This window comes from Puma concolor, chromosome B2, assembly GCF_028749965.1.
Source record: "Puma concolor isolate L17-30 chromosome B2, mPumCon1.1.hap2, whole genome shotgun sequence".
Classification (NCBI taxonomy): Eukaryota; Metazoa; Chordata; class Mammalia; order Carnivora; family Felidae; genus Puma; species Puma concolor.
Window position 1 is genome coordinate 139025191 of NC_141671.1, and position 19927 is coordinate 139045117.

Below are 19927 nucleotides of genomic sequence, written 5' to 3' on the forward strand. Positions count from 1 at the left end.
AATGAACCAAGAATTTAGTAAGAATACTCGCGAAGTATTTACGAATGGTTGCCATAGGCTTCGGGAATGGAAATTAAAAAACAGTGGAGGAAACAGGTAAAATAAGCAAAATTAAGAGTAACTTTGCAGGAAGCATCAATGACCCTGTGCAATGAACTAAGGGGAATGATTAACTCGACTCACATCACAGGAGTTCAACAGCAGGGAATATTCTAGCGTGAGAATCCCATTTCACTAGACCAGTGGTAGTCACAGTTGTGTGCAGAAGGATAAAATAGGAAACTTGCTAAGAAAGCAGATTCTCAGGCCCTAGCCTCCAGCTGTTGTGACTCGAAAGGCACAGATAGTGGCCCACAGGGTGAGAACCCTGCCTATGTCACAAGCCACATTCCTGTGATGGCAAAGAGAACGGACTGGGTATTTCAACAGCTAACCAATTTAGTTTGAGATCACAGAAAACTAGGCGACTGGCTTTTGCTTTACGCATTTCCCACAAATCTACAACTTTTCTAAGAACTCATGCAGCACATGATTATGCATTAATAATTCAGTATCTGGGTACTGTTTAAACATCCTCAGACTAGTTAGGGTCAGCAAATCACATCTACGCCAGCTACATTATCTTATAAGTCCTCAACATTTCTGTTATGTCTCCAGCTTGTCTTAACTTTATTTTTCAGTAGATTCTTAAAATGCAGTAATACAGATTCAGCCACAGAGATATTATAAGATCAAGAGATATTGTGAAAGATACTTGGTTATTCCACGGATTCATCCTCAGTAAACAGATAGGAAGGACTGGGAAGGCAGAGGGTGGCTCTTTCTTATCACACAAGCTGACTTTCAAGGTCTCACTTCTCCACCCTAATCTCACTCAGGTCTCAGACTCTGGCCAACATTTGCTTCATCAACTTTTTAAGGAGTTTGGTCATAGTGCACACTGCCTTACACTTTCCCAGAGCCAAACTAAAATAATTTAAGTCCTCTAGAGAAAAATGCATTTTATAATCCAGATAATGTTAATCACATCTCCCATCTGATGCTTCATCCGCAAACTGATGGGGCTAGTGCAGCAGCTGTTCTATATGAAGACATTTGAGCAACAAACTTTTCTGTTTGACAATTTAAACCAAACAACAACCGAAATAAGCCACAAAAACGTCGCCCCAAAAGAAATAACGTCCATGAAACCAGTGAGACACAAAGGCAGCACGCTTAATCATTGAGCCTAGAGAGCCTGGGTAACTCCATTCTAAGGAAGAGCACATCTTGATGTTCTCCAAACAAAACGAAAGGACTGAAGGAGCTATTAAAACGAAACTGAGCTCTCAATCCACAGTATTCTTGCAAAAGTCCCCACATATTAATGCATTTCAAGAGCTCTGCTAAGGAGGACCATTAAGACCTAGAGACAGAGCTAAAGAACATTACCGTGGGCACTGCACCCGTCCAGGCCAAAGTCAAATGCCCGTGCCAGGTGTTTTACTGTCATTACTCCCATGGTTTCGTTTTGTTTTATTCGTTACACTGAAAATTCCTTCTGCCACTACTATAATCTATTTCAGATGTTCTGTTGATTCCAGAATGCCGAACAATTTCAATAGGTCTCTGCAAACTCACAAAGATATGATCTTGGAGAGGAAACCATTCTAGCTCTAGAGAGAGACCTGCAGGAACCTGGTCATTTCCGTATTTCCTTTGAAAGAGGTTAAATAGGTCCCAGAGGTACCTGGATGTTTCGTGAACTTTTGATTGGTCATCTCTTAGGAACCAAGTCATTAGATCATACATGGTTATTTACGGGGGGGTGTTGGGGGGAGGGCTAGTTCTGCAACGTGGTGCATCTCTCTGCCCTTCCAAACCTTCTCTATAAATACTGACTTGGGATGCTGGGGGAGAGGAGAGCATCCCTGCTCATTTCTGTTCACAGCTCCCCTGCTGCTAGGTGACAGCAGACCAGCCAGAGCTAGTGGCTTCATCGGACCCGGCGTCCCACGTGGCAGCTTTCTGGCTGGCCGCACTGGAAGAGGCCAAGGGCAGCTACCTTGAGCTTTTTGATTTGGAGCTCGATCGCCTGGATGTCGGTGCTGAGCTCCAGGTGCTGCAGCCGCTCCAGCTCCTCCTCCGTCTCCCCCAGCCACGTCCAGATGTTGTTCAGGTCAGAGTTGAACTGCTGCCACTTCTGGAGGTTCTGCTTCATCCTCAGCTCCTTGCTCAGGGCCTGCGCCTGGATGAGTTCCCATCGGTCGATCACACCTGGCGGGACATGACACACACAGGATAGGGAGCTGTCTTTCTCCAGGCAGAATGTGTGGGAAATGCTTTAAACATACACTGGTGGCTAACTTTAAATAGCAACAGAAAGAAAAGTAATTTTCACAGGGACTTCTGTTGTTGTCAGCTGTAAAAAAAAGCAAAAAAACAAAAACAAAAACACAAAAAAACACAAAGAACAAAAAAACAAAAAATAAAAAATAAAAACAAAAAAACCCCAGTATAGTGGCTGTGTTTATCCTATCTGCATTTTTTTTTAATTTTTAAAATATTTTTATTTATTTATTTATTTTTTTAATTTTTTTTTTTTCAACGTTTATTTATTTTTGGGACAGAGAGAGACAGAGCATGAACAGGGGAGGGGCAGAGAGAGAGGGAGACACAGAATCGGAAACAGGCTCCAGGCTCTGAGCCATCAGCCCAGAGCCCGACGCGGGGCTCGAACTCACGGACCGCGAGATCGTGACCTGGCTGAAGTCGGACGCTTAACCGACTGCGCCACCCAGGTGCCCCTATTTATTTTTGAGACAGAGAGAGACAGAGCATGAGCAGGGGAGGGGCAGAGAGAGAAGGAGACACAGAATCCAAAGCAGGCTCCAGGCTCTGAGCCATCAGCACAAAGCCTGACATGGGGCTCGAACTCACGGACCGTGAGATCATGACCTGAGCTGAAGTCGGACGCTTAACCAACTGAGCCACCCAGGCGCCCCCATCTGCATTTTTAATGGTAATGCGGTAAAAGAAAACTACATAGGATTTAATACCATAAAGAGTTTTAGGAAGTAATAAGCGGTAATGTGCACAAAGATAACATTCAGTTGGTTTCTTTCTGCAGAAGAACTGGGAGAGCATACATAAAAAATGGCAGACAAGAGATGTTAGAGACAGAGCATTAAAATAAATGGAATGTGTGGGGTGCCTGGGTGGCTCAGTCAGTTAAGCATCTAACTTTGTCTCAGGCCATGATCTCATGGTTCATGAGTTCGAGCCCGGCATGAGGCTCTCTGCTGTCAGCACAGAGTCTGCTTAGGATCCTCTGTCTCCCTCTCTCTGCCCCTCCCCTGCTCGCTCTCTCTCTCTCTCTCTGTCTCAGGAATAAAAATAAACAAAACAATAAAATAAAATAAATGGCATGTGGAAGAAAACACTGTGATTCTGTTGACCCCTCTATCCTGTCAGATCACTGTAACACGGAGGAAAGTTCTCTAGACAGAACAGCGTGGAATGAGATCAGCACAGTGTAACACAGATGTTTCAGGTTCTTTTATTTCATTTTCTTCAACTGAGCACCACTCACTCACCAGCTGTTTGGGTTTCCGTACTGTTCAGGTTAACAAAGCCTGGAAAGTTCTCTTCTTCCTCCTTCAGTTTGTGTTCCAGTCTCCTCACGGAGTCTATGCTGCCGCTGCACTCACCCAGTAGTTTCATCTGTTAAGACAAAGCAAACAGGCCCCGTCACGGAATTCTCAGATTCCCACGATGGCAAGAACTTCTAGGGAACATGTCTTTCTAGTTCCTTAAAAAGGACAGTGGTTGTGTTTCACTGTTGTGTGTGGGGAAAAAAAAATCTGCTTAAAAAAAAAAAGTCAAGTTCAAAAACATGCTCCTTAAACATAGGACATAGTCATATACACACAAGGCAATGCCTTGAAGATACAGTTTGCATACTTCCTTTTGCATGAGAATCCCTCAAAATCTCTTTTAAATTTCTGAATCAAAACAGATGAAAAAGCAATCTGGGATTTAAAACTCGGAGCTCTCAGCTGGCAACACAATGTATAATTTTTGGCAAGTTGCTTCTTCTTTCTTAAATTGAAATGTGGGAACAATAATGTTACCACAAATCTCAAAGGAACATTTTTTTGCATTAAATAATTAAAATACTTAAAAGCAGAAAGTACTATTAAAGCCAGCTGTTCATAAGAAAACTGAAGCAATGTTTAATAGGTGTTAAGGGAGTCAACTCTAACATCAAAGGGAAACTCCACATTTAATGTCATGCACAGTATTCAAAGCACTCCTCCTATACCAACCATAAGGTCACGTTTCAAAGCCTTTAGCAAATCACCTTGCTTACTTGGACTATTTTTGATTGAGGTTGAGTATAATCTTAGTGATGTCAGCATGGTCACCATGAAAACTTATTATATTTAAAAAAATGTTTTTTAAAGTTTATTTGGATAGAGAGCACAAGTGGGCGAGGGGCAGAGACAAGGAGAGACAGAATCCAAGCAGGCTCCTTGCCATCAACGCAGAGCCTGATGTGGGGCTCGAACTCACAAACCGTGAGATCATGACCCAAGCCGTGATCAAGAGTTGGCCACTTAGGGGCGCCTGGGTGGCGCAGTCGGTTAAGCGTCCGACTTCAGCCAGGTCACGATCTCGCGGTCCATGAGTTCGAGCCCCGCGTCAGGCTCTGGGCTGATGGCTCGGAGCCTGGAGCCTGTTTCCGATTCTGTGTCTCCCTCTCTCTCTGCCCCTCCCCCATTCATGCTCTGTCTCTCTCTGTCCCAAAAATAAATAAAAAACGTTGAAAAAAAAAAGTTTAAAAAAAAAAAAAAGAGTTGGCCACTTAATTGACGGTCCCACCCAGGCTCCCCAAAACCTTATTAAAAAAAAAAGAGGTTTCACTATAATAGAAACAGGTTTAACAGGACAATCTGGACAGGAATTAAACTCATGATTGATTACTCTTCTATAATTGTAAAGACATTAATATCACCAAAAACACAGGACCAGTTTTCTTCCTTGGTTTCAAAAAGTTGAGTTTTTAAGACTTAGGGAAATTAATTTTTCTTTCCTTTTACTTGGCAATCCTTTGGGTGTGAAAAGATGGAATAAGCCATGGAAGAGACTTACGTTTACATTCTCTTGCTCAAGTGTATACAGGAATATGGGTAGTTGTCTGGGAAAAAGTTGGTTGGTAAGTTGAGCAGAGCAAGTAAAGTTAATATATACTTTACTAGGTGGGAACTTTGAAAACAGAACTTAGTAGTATATACAATCTCTTGCCATCTTTTCCCCAAATCCTTCTTGTTAGTCAGATTTGTTTTCTCCCAAATGAGCATACTGACAACGGAGGATAAAAAACATTCCCAAGGCCAGTAAGTGAATCAATAAACCCCAGAGAAGAACTAAATAAAATCTCCGTGTTAGTAATCTATTAGCTAAATCTGCTGCTCCAAGGATAACCTTGGCCCAAAACTTATTAGCTGAATTTGGAAAAATGCCAATCACTTTTGGGAGCCAAAGCATTTTGTTGCTTTCAGTTAAATGGATCTCACTGAGGTCTGCGGGTAAAGGAACAGGCTGGTCATTGTAGTAGTTCAGTGGGTCTGAGAACAGACCAGTTTTACTCAAAAGGTAACACAGCGGGGCTTCGTTTTGTACCCCCAAGCCCATGAGTTCAAGGGTGGCATGGTGCTTAGAGAGCTCAGAAAGCCCTGCGCCACAGACGGACCGTTCTTTGTCACACAACTGTGATTTCCAGGTACACATTGGGATCGCAAGGGTCAGGGTACTCACATAGCCTCTGTAGCTGGAGTCTAGCTCTGGTCCGGTGGGGGTTTTGCTGCGGATGATGTTTTCAGTTTGCTGCATCTGAAAACGGCTCTCATCCAAGGCTTTGTCTAGTTGTCGGATCTGTGACTCTAAGGCACTGGGGGCTCCTGCAGTGTGAAGCACAAGAATCTTTACACCCCTGACATTCATTGAGAAGTCTGAGAAATTACTTCAGCTAAGGTGGTATAGAAATGGTGTACGTGTGGATAATTACCAAGCAAATTTAGTACTAATGTGCTGCTGAGTTAGAAGTTCAAGTGACCAGACCAATCAATGAATGCACTTGGCTACAGAGTCCCAGCCGACCAGATGTTGCAAAAGGACTCTGCACTGGGTTCTAGCAGCCCGTGTGTCTGCTCCTCTTCCAGCTGGTTCCCTGGAAATCTATATGCTGTAGCTGTGGCAAGCCTCTCCTAAAAACCTTTTGCTCCTCCAAACCCAGGAGACAACGATCTCTCGTGCTCTCTCTGCAGGCACTTCACACACAGGAAAATATACTATCCTGTTTTCTTTCTGCATCTCAGTAGAAGACGGTGCTCAGTAGAAGACAGTCCCAGATGGCTGCACTGTTCATTTAAAGCAGGACTTTACGTTAACCAGGAAAAGACCAACTCAGGTTAGAGATGGGTGGAGATACCAAACTACCACTGGCTTGCTTTTGTTTAAACCCCAAAGCAAAACCAGGAGAAAGCTGAGATTTTAGCACTTGTATCTAAGCATCCTCTTAGTCATAGTCTGGAACTCCTGGCTCATTGCCTTTCAATGTAACACCTTTTTGAAATGTTTGTGTGTGTGTGTGTGTGTGCATTATAATTTTTGGACTGAACAAGAGCATTGATTGTCACAGTGAAGCTAACACAGGGTGAAAGCAGAACATGTATTAGTAAGCTTTATTAATTTGTTTTTTGAAAAAAGGTCTTCTAAATACACCTGGAAGAGGTCTCTCACTGGGAGTCACGCAGGAAGTCACTGTTTGGGTAATGCTACTTTGCTCCCTGTCCTTTAGCTTTTCTTCAAACACGTAAGTGTAAACTAAGAAGTCTGAAATTCCATATCATATCATTGTGCCTGAACCCTATTCTCTCCACCTTCCTTGAAATCGCTTACCCCGAACCATAGTTTGTCTAGTGCAACATTAACCAAAACTGGTTCCATTTTCCTTTATTGTACAGGGTAAGACTTATTAAACTCAATTATAATTTGTGTTTAGAGCCAAACATCTGGTCTCGCCCCTTGTCTTCTACGTGGCCCTTGAGATCAGGAGGATGAACGGCAGGCCTGAGACCACATATGCAGGTGGTGGACTTGGGACAGGGGCCCTGAGCCCTGACTGCCGAGGCAGACGTGAGTTTACAAACCCCAGAAGTTACCAACTGAACTGCTACAGTTAAGCAGGGCGTCGGACACGGATGCTGAAGATGAGTACTTCCAACTCGATGTTCTGCTGTTCATGGGCATCACAGGTCTATACCTAATGAGACTCATTCTCATTGAACAAACTGAGAAGTTATTTCACTGAAACTTGATTACTGAAATCTTATTCTTGGTGTTGAGCAACAGAATATCTGGGGTTTTTTTTTTGTCTGTTTGCTTCTACTGCAGCAGTAAGAGAAGAAGGTGGTCCCTTAACATGCTGGTGCCACAGAGCTGTGAGAGGTTCAGTAGATGTGCTCAGAGAGGAGGCTTGTTACAGGTGAGGGAGGGAGGCTTGCTTAGGCTCAGAGGGAGGCTTGCCTACCAGAGGTATTTCTGATTGCACTTTCTGTGAGTTTTACATAGGCCTCAGGACTTTCGGGGATCATTACATCTGCAAAAAGAGCACAGTCTAAGTTGACAGCTAGATTCCTGGTGGCAGGAAAATAACTCTCCTGGGGAAAAAAAAAGGAAGTTAGTCATTCTAGATGGACAGCTCTTGAATATACAGAGGCATGTGAGCATGTTCACCAAAGGCTTCCTGAAATAAACCATAAGAGCTCACATTAAGAATGTTTTATGAGCCAAGCACTGTTCTGAGCATTCATTTATTTTCGAAGAAACCCCTACAGGGAGCATGGAAGTCTCATTCCCCTTTGATTGATAAGAAAGCTGAGGTCCAGAGGAATTAAGTTACTTATCCAAGTTTCAGTGGCTGGTAATCGGCAGAACTTGGATTTCAACCGAGATGGTCAGATTCTAGAGCAGCGCTGTCCCATAGAAATAGAGCGAGCCCATGTATGTAATTTTAAAGGTTCATTTAAAGAGCCACATTAAAAAAAGTAACAAGAGGGGCGCCTGGGTGGCGCAGTCGGTTAACCGTCCGACTTCAGCCAGGTCACGATCTCGCGGTCCGTGAGTTCGAGCCCCGCGTCAGGCTCTGGGTTGATGGCTCAGAGCCTGGAGCCTGTTTCTGATTCTGTGTCTCCCTCTCTCTCTGCCCCTCCCCCGTTCATGCTCTGTCTCTCTCTGTCCCAAAAATAAATAAATGTTGAAAAAATAAAAATAAAAAAAATAAAAATAAAAAAAGTAACAAGAAACAGATGAAAATAATTTTAAGGCTTTACTAAACCAGTGTATCTGAATTATAACATGTAATCAACATAAATATTACTAATATTTTACATTCTTTCTCTGTGCCACGTCTTTGAAATTTATGGATTCCTGTAAGTACATTTGACACAGCAAATCCCAATTTTGCACGGTCACATTTCAGGGCTTGATCGTCACATGTGGCTGGTGGCTACGTACTAGACCACACTGCTGTAGATGAGAAATGCCTAGTAGGCTATACTGTAAAAATGAAATAGAAATGAGGGAAGTCATTTTCTTTTCAGACAGGATCATACCCTTGGGAATCCAAATGTGAACCATCAGAGTCAAGCAGAGATAGCCTTTTGGAAAATGCGTGAAATGCATTTACAACTGCTGTGAGCTGGCCTCTGATTATTTATTCTATTTTTACTTTCCTTACCATGTCCCTCTTTCTCTGTCCTTCCCTTCCCTCTGTGTGTTTCTTGGGGTTCTGTCTCTCTTGTTTTGCTTTATGCACTCTTCCTGGGTGATTTCCTCCATTCCTTCAGGGACAATTACCATTTATATGTGGATGGCCACCTAATCTGCATTTCTACTTCTAGAACTTCAGACCTATGCATCTACTGCTGGGGATTCCATTTGTATATTCTACAGTATCCCGGATTCAGGGTGTGCACAGCTGACCCATCACCTCCCCCTTTCTCACTGCCCTGCCCTCCCTTGACCCACAGACACCCATAACATTCTCTCCCTCTTTTGGTCCTCAGGGCCTAGGGCTCCCTGCATCTTTCACCAAGATGCCCAAGTCCGAAATTCTCCTCAATCCCAATTCAATCGATCATCGCTTAGGGACTTCTCATGATTTCTCACTTCCCTCTTCTTCTCTCCATCCCCAGTGCTACTCTTTGCTTCAGGCCACTATCATTTCTCTCCTCGATCATAAAATGTTTCCAACCGAGCTCTTCTCTAATGTTCTCCCTTCCATACAGTATTGAGACAAACTCTGTGACAATATGTATCTGATCATATCACTTCCTCCTTAGAGACCCGCAGTGGCTTTCCAGTGCCTTCAGGAGAGAACTCCCTTCCATGGTGAGTAGGTCGCTTTATGACCAGGCCCCCGTTTGCCTTTCTACCTCCTCTTTGTCCACTCTGTGTCTCCCAATCTACAGCCTTGTCACTCTGGGCAAACTTCTGGTGACCAAAAGCACTGTGGCTAGTCATAAAGCTTGGGCGGGCACCCTCTCCTTTCTTTCTCTGAACTTCACTGTGTCTATCTCACCGCCATTTACCTTTCTGGTCTCAGCTCAAGAGTCTTTTCTCAAAGCTCTGATTAGTCACCCCTTGGCTGTGCTTCTGTACAACCACATGTACATTACTGCCCTAGCACCGACAATTCACACAGCCATTTCTTACCTGTTTGTGTTCCACGTTAGAGTGTAAGCTCTTTGAGGACAAAAGGGACCATGTATCCCCCAATACTTATAAAGTGTCTGTCACATTGTAAGAATGGAAGTGTATGTGGGATAAATCAATGGTCATACCAAGTTTTGTATCTGATAAGCACATTAATACCCAATTATCCTATTTTGTGCAATTGGCTTTAACAGAAGAAGGAAGAAGATGATTCCGCTTAGCTTATACATTTCTAATCCAATATGCAGCCTTTTTCATTTTCTTTCGAGTTGGCCTATAGGAAGAGCTCTTTCCTACCTGATAAGCCAACAGCTCCCCTGAGGTAGAAATCTTTATCGTCTCCAACCTCTTCATCCTCAGAGGGCAGAGTTCTGGACACGGCAGACTCCAGGTCCCGACTGAGGTCATAATCATGGTCCCACTCCAGGGGAATTGAGTCCACACTGGCAGGGGTGTCTCGTCCCGACCGCTCGCTCCGCAGGGGCTGGGCGAGTGAGAGGGAGGGGTTGGAAGAAGGCTGGGGGGAAAGCACGCTGTCTGCTGAGGTGTCCCGCCAGTGGAGGTCCGAGAGAGCTGCAGAGTCATCCAGCTCCAGCTCCCGGTCAGAGAGGTCATGCTCATCATCTGGGAGCTAGAAATGCAGTCAAGCCAATTCCATTACCGCAGCGGTCAGATGATGCCCTTACCGCTTTTTGTTCTGTCTCTCACCTCACCAAGTCTCGGGGTTCAAGCTTATCTACCTCAGCGGGGGTAATTTGTAACTCCCTATCATTGAATACATAAGAATCTTCTGATCACTGTTAAAAATGTCTTGTAAGTTAACCTACCAAAGCCCCAGTTTTATTACTGCTTACTTATTTAATATTAAATAATATTGAAAGCTACTTCAAATAATTGATAGAAGATTAAGTAAGATAATGTAAATAAAGGCAGCCTTGTACCTGCAACATAAGAGATACACAATGGCCCATTTCAGGAACAAAAGGAAATTACTAACAAAACTTTGGCTGGTCCTCTTTTACCTTACATCCCAAATGCAAAATGCATTTTATCACAGAATATTCTGAATATTGTAATAATAACATCTCGTGATACGATCATGGTAGCAGTTAGGAGAATGGAAGAGAAAAAAATTCAACTAAACAACTTCATGAACAGAGCACCTGTTTACATGGCTCACTTGCATCTCCTGATTCTTCTAGCAGCTGCTTTATCTTCCATAGAAGATACGTGCCAGGTATTCTCTAAGTTTTTTACACATATATGAACTCATATCATGTCCAAAGGAATCCTATCTCCAAGTAGGTAGTATTAGTAAACCAGCGTTATATGTGAGGACACCAAGGCAAGAGACGTGAAGTGATCTGTCCAAGGTTATGTAGCTAACATGTGTCAGAGATGAGACTGGAACCCAGGCATTCTAGCTCCAGAGTCTGGCCTTTTACCCGCTGTACGATACTACCTAACTCCACGTAACTAATTTTCTTTCAGTTTAGGGATAATGAAAAAAAGTTACATACAGGCAGGCGAATCAGTTTCTTATGGTATCTTTCCACGCGCCCGAAAACCTCCTGACAGTAACGTCGGAGTTCATCCAGTTCCTCCTCAATGACCGCTGCATCCAAGGGCTCGCTCTTCTCTATAAGCTGTTCTCCTTGGGAAATTATCTGCTCAATCTTATTGTGGTTCAGTGAGATTTCCTGCTGGAAGGCCTAGGGAGCATAAATCTCATGTAATTTTCTATTGTTCACAGTGACATGAAATAATTATAAGATATGCATTTAGGAAAACCATGCAGGGGGATATTGAATTTGCCATATACAGTGACAAGCCAAGGGACTATTACTTTCTGAAGTCAAACATAAAAATTTTAAATCAGAACAGGAGTCAGAAATGGACTCGTCAGAATTCCACGACCAGAAAGGCGCCTTTGGCTAATAAAATTTACCACCAAGGACAGTGTGGGTAGAGAATCACAGGAAAAAACATTCAAACCCATCATAAAGTTGATAGCACTGGTTATCCCTAACGAAAAGCAATGGTAAGCAGTATGGTGCCACTGAAATAACTTTAACATTTTAGATAGTTATAGCAAATATTTTAATTTTAGATTTCCTGATCATATGTCAAACATGACTAAGAGAAACCATCCAAATGATAATTAATGATACAATTCTTCTCAGATGATTCTTTTCTTGTTTCAGGACATAACCAGGAAAGATTATAACTAACTGAAAAACAAGGAATTCTGGAGGATTATTTAGATTCATTCTATATAGTTAAAAAGAGTTAAGGGGAGCTTGGGTGGCTCAGTTGGTTAAGCGTCCGACTTCAGCTCAGGTCATGATCTCACGGTTTGTGGGTTGGAGCCCTGCATCGGGCTCTGTGCTGACAGCTCAGAGCCTGGAGCCTGCTTCGAGTTCTGTGTCTCCCTCTCTCTGTGCCCCTTCCCCTGCTCACCCTCTGTCTTTCTCTCTCCCTCTCTCTCAAAAATAAATAAACGTTAAAAAAATAAAGGAGTTAAGTTAGTGGGGACAGGTATCAGGGATAAATTTTAATTCAACATAAAAATAGTTTCTGGAATAGTTGAAATTGTCCATTAATGAAAAGGCTACTGAGGAAAAAGGAGCATGGTAACAAGTTCTGTGATTCTTCCAGAGTCTAAAAAGAAAAGATTCAACTACCTCTTGGTAGAAATTTCCTGTTGAAGGTTTAAAATACTGATTTGTTTGTGAGATGATTTGGAAGTCAGTGGAGGAAGGGGAGGTTGTGAAGAGACAGGTTGGGCACACTATCAGGGCTCACTATTTTATGATGTTTTCATCCTAAGAATCTATGATTAAGGGTAGCTTCCTTCTATTATTATTAGAACTAAAAATTAATGGGCAACATGATGATTCTTCAAAAAAAATCTGTCTCGAGAAGAAAATTTCACGACCTGCCTTGCATAATAGTCAAGTTGTTACAACACTCTTCTCTTGGGGGCTCCTTATTCCTAAGGTATATCACTCCCATTTAAATTTTTAACTAGCCACTGCATTTGAACTGTGTTGTGAAACGTGTCAGATATGCTTACAAAAACTAACTTGGCATCTAAGGATGTGGACTATGTGGAATGAAATCCCCGCATGAGAAAGTTGTATCGCTTTGGAACATGGAGGTCAAACAAACTATTTGAAGGTGCTAGAAGCAAGTGCTAGAAACAAAAACAACAGCCAACAGACAAGATTCCTAACACCCTGGCAATGAAGTTGATAATTAAAAGTATATACGTTAATGGTAGCTGTCTCTGGGTAATGTTCTTTTTTCATTTGTAATACATTTAGTATTTTCTGAATTTTTTGTCAATCAAGAATGATTTTTTGAAAAAGAGTTCTTGACTGTGTTCTTCACAAAAGGATCTACAAATCCCTTGCTCTTCAGACCTTCTTCGCAATTTGAGAAATCACGACTACATTACCTTGAGTTGCTTTATTTTAGCTTGAACATCACACTCAGAAAAATGCTCAATATTAGTGAGCTGCAGATCCATTTCTGTCAGCCACACCAGAATGCTGTCCCGCGCAGTCTCAAACTCCTCACGCTGGCCGATGAAATGCTGGATGTCAAAAGGAAACAATAAAAATTAAAGACCACACGCTCACATGGAGATGGCACCACCAGTTCCAATGTTCTTCTGGAAAGTCATTTTCCCTCAGCAGTGAGAACTCTGCGATCGTTTCCCATTTCAATTGACTCTGGATACCACTCTTCCCATCCCGATCTTACAAAATCACTGAGGTTATGTCTTTAATGTGTTCACGTGGCTCAATCCTGTCCTCTGGGCCTCTAAGAGATAAAGAGGGCATGATACAGACCTTGAGTCTGCGCAAGATGGAGGTGACCCGCTTCTGCAGGTTGTCCCATCTCTGGTTGCCTTCGTGAACCATCTGCTTTAGGCTACAGGCAGAATCGGTGCGGTTCTCTCTGGCCAGGCGACGGTACTGCTTGTTGATCAGCTCCAGCTGGGTCAGGCTCTCGTGCACCTGTCGCTGGAAAGCCTAAGACCATACAGAAGCATGTCAGAGAGGGCACTGGCGAAGAGCTCTCACTCCATATGGCCTCATACTGCAGTGGCAGGGAAAGGACAATTTCATCTTTTTTTAAAAAATTTTTTTGATGTTTATTTTTGAGGGGGGGGGGCGGGGAGGGGCAGGGATGGAGGTAGATGTAGAATCCAAAGCAGGCTCCAGGCTCTGAGCCATTGGCACAGAGCCTGATGTGGGGCTCGAACCCACAGACCATAAGATCGTGACCTGAACCAAAGTCAGACACTCAGCTGACTGAGCCACCCAGGTGCCCCCAAAACGGCAATTTCTAATGAGGGTTTACTTCCCCTTATTAATAAGCAGAGTAATATGACCAGTGTGGCTTAAAGGAAGGAAGTAGATCAAACAAAAATATGAAAGGAATTGGTAAATATTAATAACTATGTATGGATATATACAAATACATATACATGTATGATATACATATGTTCATATATTATAGTTTTTTAAATGATGAGCAGCTTGAAAAAATTTTCCCATGAAACATACTAATTACACAAATATTTATGTGCGCTGAAAGTTTCAAAAATTTCTGATGTCAATACTGAGCAAAGATGTCTGTAACAGAAATTTCTCTTTATTTGCGAAAGATGCAATCTCCTAAAGATCCAGAAACTGCCTCAATTCTGATGTCCATTAAAAAAACTAAAAACACTTCTTTGCAGAAGGTTTCTAAATGCAAGCTGTTATTAACTTTTAAGAAAAACAGTATAGTAAAATTCACGTAACCTGAGAGAAAAGTTTGGAACATGCTCTATTTCTTTTTTGTTGTTCCCATGAGTTATTCATTTTTTTATAAAACATTTTAGAGCTTATGCACCACCATATGCTGTAATGTCTATTTATTTATTTATTTTTACAATCATTTATTTCTACCATGTTTTATCAATCATCCTTCATTCTTGGTACAGTTCACATATCTGGGACAAATTTCATAACCACACTGTCACTTTTAATGATTAAAAGTTAGTTTTTAGGGGCGCCTGGATGGCTCAGTCGGTTAGGCATCCAACTTAGGCTCAGGTCATGATCTCACAGCTTGTGAGTTCGAGCCCCACGTCGGGCTCTGTGCTGACAGCTCAGAGCCTGGAGCCTGCTTCCGATTCTGTGTCTCCCTCTCTCTCTCTCTGCCCCCTCTCCCAGTCACTCTGTCTCCCTCTCAAAAATAAAAACATTAAAAAATAGTTTTTAAATGATTAAAATGTAGACCTCTTGTGTCTATTGATTTTTGAGGTTACCCTATGCAATAGTTTCAAGTTGCTAAAGGTAAACTCTTTCTTCTTTCTTCTTGCTCTCTGCAGTACAACATAGTTCTCCATTAAGAATCATTTGGCCAACATAAAATGAAGCTTTGTTTTCAAACTCATGTGTATGATTTATTAGTGATGTTTACCCCAACAATACCCAGAAAATTGTACGATGAAGTGGTCTGAACTCCTCTAAATCGCCGAATTCTTCTTCCTTTGGCTCGTCACACTGTTTACTTTCTAGCACATCTGTGCCTCAGATATGGCTTTCCTTTGGAGAGTTGCTTTAAGAGACTTCATCTTAGGAAAGCTAATCTCCTATTCTACAAAACAATTTAAATGATTTCTCCAGAAAAGGAAGCGGTAAGGAGAGTTCAGCTTTTGCCATTATTGGGAGTCACAGAATATGTTTTCCCATTGGCGTGACGACAGGCACCACGGGTAGGTAGCCAGGTCCATCCCAAATGTGCACGCATTTGAACAGGCAAAGACTGCCCTCAAGTTTTGTTTTGTTTTGTTTTTTTCTTTAGTTTATTTCTGTCTCTTAAGAACATTAAAAGATAAATGATAAAATCATTTATTATAGAAGCTAACCATATGGCTAACTTTTGCCATAAAATCTGAGCGTCTAAAATAGCATCAGAAAGGACTGTACATAATCTGCTTAGTAGTATAAGCCAATTAGAGGAGGTTTTAACCTTTATGAAACACAGCATAATAAGATGGGATTACATGGATACCTCCCTAGCACTGGCTCACACCGGGAGGACCTCAACTCTACTGTATAGCTCACTGTGGTTTTGCACTAGAAATTTTCAAAGGGAAAACATTTTAGATACGAAATTATTTTCCTGGAATTCAGTGGCAGAGTGACACATGAATCCATATTCAGACATCAGGATAACTCTTATTTATTTTACATAGTATTTGAGCATTTTTATAGATTCAGATAGCTGCTCATCTATGACTCTTTGATTACAAACCCCACAAGCACAAAAACCAAACTTCATGCTTACTCTAACTGGCCTCAAAAAAAGCCAGGTAAACTGACATTACAAGGTAAAAATGAATTCACCTGGATTTGGCTGGATTTTTAGTCTTATTTTTTTTTATCATCATGATCTTATTTTTGAGAGAGAGAGAGAGAGAGAGAGAGAGCGCATGAGTGGGGCAGGGGCAGAGAGAGAGGGACAGAGGATCCAAAGCAGGCTCTGTGCTGGCAGAAGAGAGCCGAAGTCAGACGCTCAACCGACTGAGCCACCCAGGCGCCCCTGTAGTCTTATTTTTAAACATCTCAAGAAGCCTGAGTCAGAATTAGTAACCAAGAATGACTTTTGTAAGATACATGCACCAGAACTTTGCTGTCAGTATCTAGGAGCACACATCTGCCTATCAGTGGAACTGATGGAAAAAGAAACTTCAAATTGAAACATGGTGAACTTTAGGCTATGTCAGTTCCTCCGTGAAAATGAGAGGCAGGTGTTGGGGTATCACCATCCCACAGGGATACAGGAGACTTGAGATCACACAAACAGGCCAGATACTGCGGTCAGTTAGTGAACATTTCCTTCATGAATACGATTATATTGCTTACTATTTTTGTCTCTATGTAATTGAAACGTCTTAGTGACTCAAGAATGGCACTGCACTTCATTTGTCATTAGAAATGGCTTATAATTATCTTACTTAATTCTGGAGCCAACTCTACTTTATCCACGATTTAAAAATATATATACCTGGGCGCCTGGGTGGCTCAGCCGGTTAGGCATCCGACTTCGGCTCAGGTCATGGTCTCAAAATTTGTGAGCTCGAGCCCCACGTTGGGCTCTGTGCTGACAGCTCAGAGCCTGGAACCTGCTTCAGATTCTGTGTCTCCCTCTCTCTCTGCCCCTCCCCTGCTCGTGCTTGCTCTCTCTCTCTCTCTCTCTCTCAAAAATAAATAAACATTAAAAAAAATTTTTTTAAATAAAAATATATATACCTATTCTCTAATTAGGTAAAACAAAAGTCAAGAAAATATATGAAGAGAGATTTTGATAGTATGAAACAACATCATATTCTCATCTTAGGTGGTTGATAGTGAAGAATTATGAAATAAAAAAATGCCAAGATCTTTTTTGGGGAATTATGATTTGTGTTTTGTAATAGAATTTCTTATCATTGTGACTTCATTTGTAATTCTTGATATTCTTAACTAAAAACCTCATTTCCCCCATTCATTGCCTACTTATGAGGCAGTAATAAAGATGACCACAAAGTCATCACCCAGTTGTTCGAACAAATAATGTGTGGGCGAACAGTTAGTTTATGTCTTGAGACGCCAACGACTAGCTGGCTATGCTCATTGCAAAATAAGGATGAAATATGTGGAATTAAAAATCACCTCAAATTTCTTTAGTTCTTCCTTGGCAACTGTATAGAGCACCCCGGAAGAGCTGGGGAAGGCAGCTGTCCTTTCTGAAATCTTGAGCCAATCTTCAAAACGAGAATAATCGTCCAGAAACTTCTGCCACAATCGCCACGTCTCTTCAATTCTGAGACAGATAATGAAAAAACAGAATCTGATTGTTTGGGGACTGTTTATGCTCCAGAACCCTGTTTGATGCCTGCGGCAGGGCTAAGAGAGCCCAAACAACCATCCGTTGTGCCAAACAATAACTGTGCCTTCAGCCAAATCTGACCAGAGTGAAAAAGAGACAACTGTTTGAGCTAAAATGAAACAGCTGTGTGTTTTGGTGTTTTTTTTTTTTTTTTACCCATCCTGCAGCTTTGGATTTGGAATTAGTCAAATTGTGTATTACAAGCACATAAAGTGACCTGTGCTATATATGTGCCATATATGTGAATATACATATATTCAGAAGTACAACACCATGTTTGCAGGGAAAACTCACGGCCAAGGTTCCACTGAAATCAAACTAAGGTCTGAAAACGCATGTAAGTCCAAAATCAAACTCACCCTCATCAAAATTAACCTATGACAGCAAGGCAAATATTAACTTTTCAAGAGTTCTCCGAACAGTACAGAAGATTACATGTTATTGTAAATCGTTATGGTAATTTTCTAACCCAACACTACTTTTTACTGCCTTGAATTTCAAAGGTTTTTTTTTTCAAAGATAAGCTCTTGGTTTTATTATTTCATTTTTAATAAAAATAATATTATTTTTCATACCTCCAATTCTGTAATAACATACTTGTTCAGCAAGGGCATATTTTTATTTTTTTGAATTATATCTAAACTATTAGGTCAGGCATAGTTAGGCTTGTTATATTCACATACAGTAGTCCCCCCTTATCCGTGTGGGATATGCTTCAAGACTCCCAGTACATGCCTGAAACTGTGGACAGCACCAAATCCTAAATGTCCTTTGTTTTATCCTCGACACACATATGATAAAGTTTAATTTAAAAATTAGGCACGGTAAGAGATTAACCACAGTAACCAATGATAAAATGGAACAGTCATAACAATCTACTGTAATAAAAGTTATGTGAATGTCGTCTCTGTCTCTCAAAATATCTTATCGTACTGCATTCACCCTTCCTGTGATGATGTGATGACGGATGAAGTTAATGGGATGACCTAGGTGTTGGGACTAGCGTTAGGCTGCTATTGACCTTCTGACTGTACATCAGAAGGCGAGATCTTCTGCTTCTGGATCCTGCTCAACTGTAGGTAACTGAAACCATGGAAAGAGAAATGGGGGACAAGGTGGGGGGAGACTACTGTAATACCTGTATACCTACTTGTTTTCCAACTAAATGTAGAAGACGGCCAGTTGGGGAAACCAGTGCTATTTTTGGACATTGCAAACAAAAGGAAGTGGTAAGCAATGGATACTCTGGGTGGTCACTTTTTTCTCTTTTTGGTCCTTCCTCTGCCGCAGCTCCCTGAACCTCCCAGCTTACCTGAGCCTCCTCTCCATGGACATGGCACAGATATTCCTCCACCGCCGGTCCAGGTTTCGCGTAGCCTGCTGGATGGAGTCACACTCCGCATCTGTGGCACAGGCGTCACAGTCGTGCAGCAGGACCTCACACAGGTTGAGGACAGACGCCACACCCGTGCTGTGTTTCTCGATGTCTCTCTGAAGCTCCTGTGGGGAAGGAGCCATGCTTGATTCACATACTCGGCTACAGATGCGAGGAGATGCGGCAGTATTCACTGACTGATAAATGGTTAGGCAAAACCCTGACAAACACCTTATTTCCTTGCATGAGGTTTCTTCAACTTCATTTACAAAATACGGCAACCTCAAAAATATGAGAAAACGAATCTAGGAAAATTCTGGCTAGGTGAGCAATGCCAAAATATAAATGGAACGAATGAAATTAACTACATTAATTACATTAAGAGTAAAACTAGCTTCTTCAGTGATTGAAAAGTAAATCTTGTCCCAGACAGATTACCACTTCCATTCCAATATATCGATCAACCAATCAAAGGAATACATGTGCTCTTATTAAGCACTGCCACTTAAGAAATGGGATTTCATCTCCAAAGATCTGCAAACTGCTTAAAACAGCTAATTCCACCATCACTAAAAGTACCATGATTTAAAAGATCTAGGTTCTCTTATCATGTATGACATCATAACATCAACAGCTTCCTCAGGGAGCAATTTTAAAGGTAGGGCAGAAATAGAAAGATGACGATGATAATCAAGGCACTGAATTTCCCCAGTATACCACCACGTAGAGTCTTCATGTTAACTGCATAAAATGTAAATGCAAAATGTATGTTACTTTTTCTACTGAGCTTTAAAAAAAATTTAAATGTTTTTATTTTTGAGAGAGGGAGACTGAGTGTGAGTGGGGGAGGGGCAGTGA

The 19927-nt window shown here is 41.7% G+C and overlaps 1 protein-coding gene across 19 annotated transcripts in view; it reads right to left on the reverse strand.

Moving 5' to 3' along the window:
- The window catches only part of SYNE1 (spectrin repeat containing nuclear envelope protein 1), a 480528-nt gene that overhangs the window by 19640 nt on the left and 440961 nt on the right, over window positions 1-19927 (reverse strand). For 15 of the 19 annotated variants that reach the window (XR_015251658.1, XM_086708164.1, XM_086708163.1 and 12 more), the window contains 10 exons: window positions 19007-19194; window positions 17478-17628; window positions 13617-13799; window positions 13220-13357; window positions 11280-11471; window positions 10057-10390; window positions 7574-7642; window positions 5800-5942; window positions 3576-3702; window positions 2045-2256 (listed from right to left, as the gene is read on the reverse strand). Coding sequence is in view for 18 of the 19 variants with exons in the window: in XM_086708164.1 (XP_086564290.1) it covers window positions 2045-2256; window positions 3576-3702; window positions 5800-5942; window positions 7574-7642; window positions 10057-10390; window positions 11280-11471; window positions 13220-13357; window positions 13617-13799; window positions 17478-17628; window positions 19007-19194 (1737 nt within the window). In the remaining variant the exon portion in view is untranslated. The remainder of the gene's footprint in view (window positions 1-2044; window positions 2257-3575; window positions 3703-5799; window positions 5943-7573; window positions 7643-10056; window positions 10391-11279; window positions 11472-13219; window positions 13358-13616; window positions 13800-17477; window positions 17629-19006; window positions 19195-19927) is intronic. The other 4 variants (XM_086708159.1, XM_086708158.1, XM_086708166.1 and 1 more) reach the window with 2 other exon arrangements.